At 68.7% G+C, this 8351-nt stretch overlaps 1 protein-coding gene across 1 annotated transcript; it reads right to left on the bottom strand.

Moving 5' to 3' along the window:
- Positions 1–3656: 3656 nt before the first annotated feature.
- Positions 3657–7295, bottom strand: AURANDRAFT_29473 (hypothetical protein; the record flags this gene model as incomplete). Its single annotated transcript, XM_009040633.1, has 3 exons — positions 3657–3965; positions 5417–5758; positions 6846–7295. Coding segments are annotated over 3 exons (1101 nt in total), but the record flags the coding sequence as incomplete, so codon positions are not given.
- Positions 7296–8351: the final 1056 nt, after the last annotated feature.

Below are 8351 nucleotides of genomic sequence, written 5' to 3'. Positions count from 1 at the left end.
GCGTCGTCGCGCCTCGACCGCTCCTCGTCGAGAAACGCGAAGCCGCCGAGCACCGCGGGCGCCTCGACGCGGCGCCGCGGGTCGCCCGGCGCGCGCGCGCCGCCGACGAGCACGGCGCCCGACACGAGGACCGTCAGCGCGTCCGGGTCGAGCGCGACGACGGCGCCCGGCGCGTAGGCGTCGCTCGCCAGGCCGTCGAAATCGACCGCCGGCAGCGGCGCGACGTCGCAGAAGGACTCGTCGCGCTGGTGCGCGTCCGGCGCGCGGAGGAACTCGGACGTCGCGAAGCGCGCGACGCGGTGGAGCCGCGCGACGCAGCGCCGCGCGTAGCCCAAAATCGCGTCGGGCCACTGGAGCGCGACCTCCCGCAAATCCGCCGCGGCCAGCGCGCACGTCACCGTGCCCAGCCCCTCGCGGCCGCCCGCGACGACGCGGTACTCGCGCAGCCCGTCGTCGTCGGCACCGCCGCGGTCGTCGTCGGCACCGCCGGCGGCCCCCGCGGCCGCGACGACGACGGAGAACTTGCCGAGCGCCTCCATGGGGCCCAGCGTCGACGCGAGCTTCTCCCGCCGCGCGCGCAGCGAGCCGGAGCGCTCGTAGGGCAGCGTCTCCGTGGACCGGTCGCCGTCGTCGAGGTCCAGGCCGACCTGGGAGCTGCCCGACGTCGCGCGGCTGAGGGCGCCGCAGCGCCGCGCGTCGCCGCCGTCGTCGTCGTCGTCCGCCTCCTCGTAGAGCTCCGCGACGCCCGACACGACGAGCACGAGCGCGTCGCGCGCGGCGCCCCGCTCCAGGATCGTCGCGCCGTCGCGGTAGCGCCGCCAGGTCACGCGCGCGAGCACCGCGGCCCGCAGCGCCGCGGCGTCGCGCTCGTCGGCGCCGGGCGACCCGAAGAGGAACCCGAGATGCGTCGCGGCGAGCCAGCGCGCGGCCGCGCGCGCGTCCGCGGGCCGGAGCCGCGCGCCGCCGCGCCCGTCGTCGCCGGCCTCGTGGCGCCGGAACTCGGGCGGTTCCGGGAGCGCGTGCGGCTCCTCGTCGCCGTCGTCGTCGTCGCTCCACTCCACGGGGCTGTAGCACGCCTCGGCCTTGGCCGGCCCGCGCGCGAGGCGCCGCGCGAGCAGGAGCGCCCGCCGCCGCCGCCGCAGGCGCCGCACGCAGAGCGTCACGCCCGCCGTGGCGAGGAAGAAGATGCGGCCGCGCTTCGACGCGAGCGCGCGCCGCAGCAGCTTCTCGACCATCGCCTTGTTTTGCAGAGGCTCGCGCGCGGTTCGCGTGCGCCTTACGCGGTGTCGTACGCGAGCGCTGCTGCCTGTGAGAATGCACCAGCCTCCATCAACTACGCATGTGTGAGCTGCTTCTCGAGCGACTCATCGCGGTTGAAGGCCTCGTTGAGTTCAACACGAAGGGACCGCGGCGCCGAGAGGACTCGTAAGTGGACTCGTGCCCGCCACCAGCCCCACACACCAAAAGAAAAGGTCGCAGGAGCGACGATGTTGAGACCCGCCCTCACTCGAAGGTCGCGAGGCGCGCGTCGATGCCCGCGAGGAGGCGGACCCGGTGCTCCGAGTCCGCCGCGGAGAGCAGCGCCTCGTCGCCGACCTTGGTCACGGGCGTCAGGTCCGACGACGTCGAGAGGACGTAGGCCTCGTCGGCGTCCAGCAGGCTCGAGAGGCGGTGGACGCCCTCGTCGACCTCGTAGCCCGCGGCCGCCGCGGCTTCGAGCGCGAGCGCGGATGTCACGGACTCGAGCATGCCGAGCTCGCGCCACGACGGCGCGTGGACGACGCCGCCCTTCAGCCAGAGCACGGCGAAGTTCGGCCCGTCCAACACGACCTTGTCCTCGAGGGGCCCCGCGTCGTCCGCGCCCCACCCGCGGCCGAGCAGCACGGCGTCGTCGAAGCCCGCCGCGGCCGCGAGGCGCTTGCTGTGAACGTTGGCGCCGTAGGCGAGCCACTTGATCGTCGCCCAGTGCTCCGGCTCGAAGCCCGCGGGGTGCCACGGCGCGACGAGCGGGAAGAGCGTGCGAGACGCGTGCAGCGTCGTCGGCTGCCAGAGCGCGAACGTCTTCGGCGGCGCGTCGAGCGCGGCGCCCAGGTGGTCGCCGTAGCCCGGCGACCCGCCGCCCCGCGTGACCATGAGGCGCACCATGCCGCCGTGGCCGCCCCCGGCCGCGGCGTCCCGCAGGATCCGCTCGACGTCCGCGCGCGGCGGCAGCGGCAATTGGATCGCCGCGGCGGACCGCTCGAGACGGTCGAGGTGCAGGTGCACCGCGCGCGGCACCGGGCTGCCGTTCCGGTCCCCGACGACGCGCACGACCTCGAAGACGCCGTCGCCGCGCTGGAACGTCGTGTCCCAGACGCTGCAGGAGATCTTCGTCGCGTCGGCGGCGACGCCGTCGACGGAGGCGAAGGTGGAGAAGCCGCGCGCGCGGCGCGCGGCGGCGGACAGCGCGCGCAGCATGGCTCGAACAGTTGGGCGCGCGCGCGCGTCCCACTAGCCAGCTGCGAGGCCTGTGGGCTGTGAGAGCTCTCTCTAGCGCATTAGGCGACACACCCCGCCTACGCGCCTACCTTGGGCTCTGTGGCAGCGCGAGGCGCTCCGATGGCCGTCGTCTGTCGCACCCGTCGCCGCGCGCGCCGCAGGCCTCGAGCGCTATGCGGTGGCCATGGCATACGGTCCGGCTTGGGAAACTTAGACGCGCGCGGCGATCGGCTGAGACGCGCGGCGGCCAAATCCCGAAGCGGCGGCGGTCGCGCGAGCGGCGGCCCTTGGCGGCCGCGACGTCGCGAGCGAGCGGCCTCCGGCCGGCGCTCACGCGGTCTTGGCCTTGGCCGTGCCCTTGAGGGCGAGGAGCGCGAGGCCCGCGCCGACGGCGTCGAGGACGATAAGCGTCTTGTTGAAGGGGTGCGAGACCGCGTGCCACGGGGCCTCGCCGAGCATGCCCTCGTGGTGCATGTGCGTCAGCCCCGCGAGGCCCGTGCCCAGGGCGCCCACGAGGAGCGCGCCGGGGCGGAGCGCCGGGAACTTGAGCGCGGCGCCGTTCGCGAAACCGATGGCGATCCAGAGCATGCCCTCGAGGCGCGTCGTGAGCGTGAACGTGTGCACGAGGTTCGCGCCGCTGGGCTTCTTGGCGACGAGCTCCATGAGCGCCTAGGCGGTAATATTTCTTTACAGATGAGATTTCAGTTGTGATCAATACCTGGCAGGTCGACCCGGCGACGTCGAAGGCGCCGGCGATGGTGCAGGGCTCGAAGGTGCCGGCGGCGACGAAGCCGACGAAGAGGCCGTAGAGCAGGAAGAGGTAGCCGGAAGCGATGAGCTCGAGGAGGGCCTGGGGCGGGCCGTAGGAAACCTCAGTGGGAGCCATGGTCGGAGCGAGGGGGGGTGTGGAGTTCTTGAGACGATCTCCGAGAGCGATCAGCGTTGCTGTGTGGACTTGCAGTTGCAAAACCAGGTCGCGCTCATGTCGCTCTCCATGCACCCCTTGGCCGCGTCCTCGTCCTTTCGCCAGGCGGGCGTCGCGTTGAAGAAACGCCAGGCACCAGACCGCGAAGGTCGGCGCGGGGAGGAACGCCGCGGCGGCGACGCCAAGGCCAATCGCGACTCGCCCGCGCGCAAGCGCAGCATCTCGGGCTCGGGCGACGACGCGGCGTAAATAATTAGGCAATATCTCGCGCGTCGAGGCGCGCGAGATTCTCTATAGCGAGCTCGTTGCCCTTGGCAGCGGCGCGCTCCAACCAGAATCTGGCCTTGCCGAGGTCGACTTCCGTGCCTATGCCATCGTAGAAACAGGCGCCAAGGTTATGCTCTCCATCGGTATATCCTTGATTCGCCGCGAGCACAAAGCACCGGACCGCCTCTTCAAATTTCTCCACAGAATGAAGTAAAATCCCTAAATTGGATTGCGCGACCGCGTCGCCCCGATCTGCGGCCGTGCGAAACAGCTGCATAGCCTTCTTCTTGTCCAGCTTGACGCCACTCCCATCCCAGTACAATTTTCCAAGGTATTTCATCGCGTCCACATCTCCGAGCTCCACAGCGCGCAGGTAAATCTTCGCGGCTTTCTTATCGGATTTCACAAGGCCGAAGTCACCATAGCGGTACGCGTCTCCCAAAAACCTAATCGCTTCCGGCACGTCGTTCTCCACGTGGCGGCGAAGACGCGCGAGTGCTTCCGCATGGGTTTTTGCGCACGGTACACGACAGAGGGGACACGCCTCGAGTCCGATCTTGTCGTCGCACGATCGGCAGACCCTCCGGCAGCAACAGACGAGAAGCGCACCCGCAGTATTCACGTCCCACTCCTCGAGACAGATCGGGCACCGCGAGCCGTACCGCGCCGAGAGCGGCTCCCGCTCCGGGTTCGCCTCGCGTCGCACGCGGGCCGCCTCGTGTTCCGCCGCGATGCGCGCGCGGATCTCGTCGGCGTGCGACCGCGGCGCGGGGCCGTAGAACACCTCGCGCGGTGGCGACGGCGGGGGCGTCGGCGCCTCGGCGCGCGCCGCCTCCGCGGCCTGGATCTTCTTGCAGACCTTCCGATGGCCCCGGTCGCGCCAGTCGATGCGTTGGCAGTCCGTCGAACAGTAGGCCGTCGTGCCGCACCCTCGGCAGGCCTTGGCCTTGTCGGCGCCGCAGATCGTGCAGGTCTTGAGAGTGTCGAGTTTTTTGCCCCTCGCTCGGGCCATGCGATTCTCATACTCCAACTTCTTCTCCTGCCACGACATGACTTCGCGCGCGTCGCGAGCTCGTACGTCGTCCTCGTCGGACCTCAACAAGTCTCAGCAGGCAAAATCGCTCAGTCGATCCAGAAGCAGCGGCTCTACCGCGAGTGGGGCGTCGCCTCCGTGCGCGCGGTCGCGCGGATCAAGATCGAAGGCCTCGGCCTCATCGGCGCCCCGTCGTCGATCCCGCGGCCCGACTACGGCCGGGACGCGGCCGCGAAGCGGGCCCGCGACGCGGCCTACGCCCGCGCGGCCCGCGGCACCGGCGGGACCTTCGGCGTCGCCTACGAGCAGTAGCCGCCCTACGTCGTCGTGCCCTCTTCGTCGCCGTGCTCGCGTACGCCTCCGCCCTAGTCGTGTCCTCCCGTGACGCTTCCCTACGCCCCCCTTCGCTGTTCTCTCCCCCTTCGGTTCTTCCCTGCGCCGCGGCTAAGCAAAATCGCTCAAAATCTTAGCCCAGGCCTGAGCCCACGCCTAGAGCATCGCGTTCATGTCGTTCTCCATGCCCCCCTCGGCGGCGTCGTCGTCCTTGCGCCAGGCGGGCCTCGCGTTCAAGAACGCGAGGCACCAGACCGCGAAGGTCGGCGCGGAGAGGAACACGGCGACGACGACAAAAAGGTCAAGCACGACTCGCCCGCGCGCAAGCGCAGCATCTCGGGCTCGGGCGACGACGCGGCGTAAATATTGTTAGGCTATACTCGCGCGTCGAGCTCCGCGAGCTCCGCGAGCTCGTTTATAGCTTCCTCGCTGCCCTTGGCAGCGGCGCGCTCGAACCAGTATCTGGCTTTGCCGAGGTCGACTTCCGTGCCTGATCCGTACCTGTAACAGCAGCCAAGGTTATGCTCTCCAGCGGTCCAGCCTTGATCCGCCGCGAGCGCGAGGTACCGGAACGCTTCTTCAAATTTGTTCTCAGAATGAAGGAAAACCGCTAAATTGGATTGCGCGACCGCGTCGCCGCGATCTGCGGCCGTGCGATACAGCTGCTCCGCCTTCTTCTTGTCCAGCTTGACGCCACTCCCGGTCCTGTACAATCTTCCAAGCTGTACCGTTGCTTCCACGTCCCCGAGCTCCACGGCGCGCTTCAAAATTTTCGCGGCTTTTTTATCGGATTTCACGAGGCCCAACCGACCGCGGCCGTACGCAAGTCCCAAAAACGTAATCGCTTCCGGCACATCGTTCTCCACGTGGCGGCGAAGGCGTGCGAGCAGCTCCGCATGGGCTTTTGGGGCCGGTAATCGACAGAGGGGACACGCGCCGGTGCCGATCTTTCCCTCGCACGATTGGCAGACCATCCGGCAGCAACAGACGCGAAAAACGTTCCCCGTATTCACGTCCCACTCCTCGAGACAGATCGGGCACCGCGAGCCGTACCGCGCCGAGAGCGGCTCCCGCTCCGGGTTCGCCTCGCGCCGCACGCGGGCCGCCTCGTGTTCCGCCGCGATGCGCGCGCGGATCTCGTCGGCGTGCGACCGCGGCGCGGGGCCGTAGAACACGTCCCGCGGCGGCGACGGCGGGGGCGTCGGCGCTTCCGCCCGCGCCGCCTCCGCGGCCTGGATCTTCTTGCAGACCTTCCGGTGGCCCCGGTCGCGCCAGTCGATGCGTTGGCAGTCCGTCGAACAGTAGGCCGTCGTGCCGCACCCACGGCAGGCCTTGGCCTTGTCGGCGCCGCAGATCGTGCAGGTCTGGAGAGTGTCGAGCTTTTTGCCCCTCGCTCGGGCCATGCGATTCTCATACTCCAACTTCTTCTCCTGCCACGACATGACTTGGCGCGCGTCGCGAGCTCGTACGTCGTCACACTCTCGTCCCCGTGCCTCAACAGGCAAAATCGCTCCCCCTTCGGTCCTTCCCTGCGCCGCGGCTAAGCAAAATCGCTCAAAATCTTAGCCCAGGCCTGAGCCCACGCCTAGAGCATCGCGTTCATGTCGTTCTCCATACCCCCCTCGGCCGCGTCCTCGTCCTTGCGCCAGGCGGGCTTCGCGTTCAGGAACGCCAGACACCAGACTGCGAAGGTCGGCGCGGAGAGGAACGCGGCGACGACGACAACAAGGCCAAGCACGACTCGCCCGCGCGCAAGTGCAGCATCTCGAGCTCGGGCGACGACGCGGCGTGAAGATTGTTAGGCTATACTTGCGCGTCGAGGTGCGCGAGGGCCGTTATAGCTTCCTCGCGGCCCTTGGCAGCGGCGCGCTCGAACCAGTATCTGGCTTTGCCGAGGTCGACTTCCGTGCCTTCTCCGTCCATGTAACAGCAGCCAAGGTTGAGCTCCGCATCGGTATAGCCTTGATCCGCGGCGAGCGCGAAGTACCGGACCGCTTTTTCAAACTTCTTCCCAGAATCAAGGAAAATCCCTAAATTGCATTGCGCGACTGCGTCGCCCCGATCTGCGGCCGCGCGATACAGCTGCTCCGCCTTCTTCTTGTCCAGTTTGACGCCACTTCCAGTCTCATGCAATCTCGCAAGGTGCCTCATCGCGTCCACGTTCCCGAGCTCCACGGCGCGCTTCCAAATTTTCGCGGCTTTCTTATCGGATTTCACGAGGCCGTACCGACCGCAGCGGTATGCAATTCCCAAATGCGAGATCGCTTCCGGTACGTCGTTCTCCACATGGCGGCGCAGACGCGCGAGCAGCTCCGCATGGGCTTTTGGGGCCGGTAATCGACAGAGGGGACACGCGCCGAAGCCGATCTTCTCCTTGCACGATTGGCAGACCGTTCGGCAGCAACAGATGCGAAGCACGCTCGGCGCATTCACGTCCCACTCCTCGAGACAGATCGGGCACCGCGAGCCGTACCGCGCCGAGAGCGGCTCCCGCTCCGGGTTCGCCACGCGTCGCACGCGGGCCGCCTCGTGTTCCGCCGCGATGCGCGCGCGGATCTCGTCGGCGTGCGACCGCGGCGCGGGGCCGTAGAACACCTCGCGCGGTGGCGACGGCGGGGGCGTCGGCGCCTCGGCGCGCGCCGCCTCCGCGGCCTGGATCTTCTTGCAGACCTTCCGATGGCCCCGGTCGCGCCAGTCGATGCGTTGGCAGTCCGTCGAACAGTAGGCCGTCGTGCCGCACCCTCGGCAGGCCTTGGCCTTGTCGGCGCCGCAGATCGTGCAGGTCTTGAGAGTGTCGAGTTTTTTGCCCCTCGCTCGGGCCATGCGATTCTCATACTCCAACTTCTTCTCCTGCCACGACATGACTTCGCGCGCGTCGCGAGCTCGTACGTCGTCCTCGTCGGACCTCAACAAGTCTCAGCAGGCAAAATCGCTCAGTCGATCCAGAAGCAGCGGCTCTACCGCGAGTGGGGCGTCGCCTCCGTGCGCGCGGTCGCGCGGATCAAGATCGAAGGCCTCGGCCTCATCGGCGCCCCGTCGTCGATCCCGCGGCCCGACTACGGCCGGGACGCGGCCGCGAAGCGGGCCCGCGACGCGGCCTACGCCCGCGCGGCCCGCGGCACCGGCGGGACCTTCGGCGTCGCCTACGAGCAGTAGCCGCCCTACGTCGTCGTGCCCTCTTCGTCGCCGTGCTCGCGTACGCCTCCGCCCTAGTCGTGTCCTCCCGTGACGCTTCCCTACGCCCCCCTTCGCTGTTCTCTCCCCCTTCGGTTCTTCCCTGCGCCGCGGCTAAGCAAAATCGCTCAAAATCTAGCC

The sequence above is a fragment of the Aureococcus anophagefferens genome (assembly GCF_000186865.1).
Source record: "Aureococcus anophagefferens unplaced genomic scaffold AURANscaffold_16, whole genome shotgun sequence".
Classification (NCBI taxonomy): domain Eukaryota; class Pelagophyceae; order Pelagomonadales; family Pelagomonadaceae; genus Aureococcus; species Aureococcus anophagefferens.
Note: the sequence above shows the minus strand (reverse complement) of the source record. Positions and strands in the feature narration are given on the sequence as shown.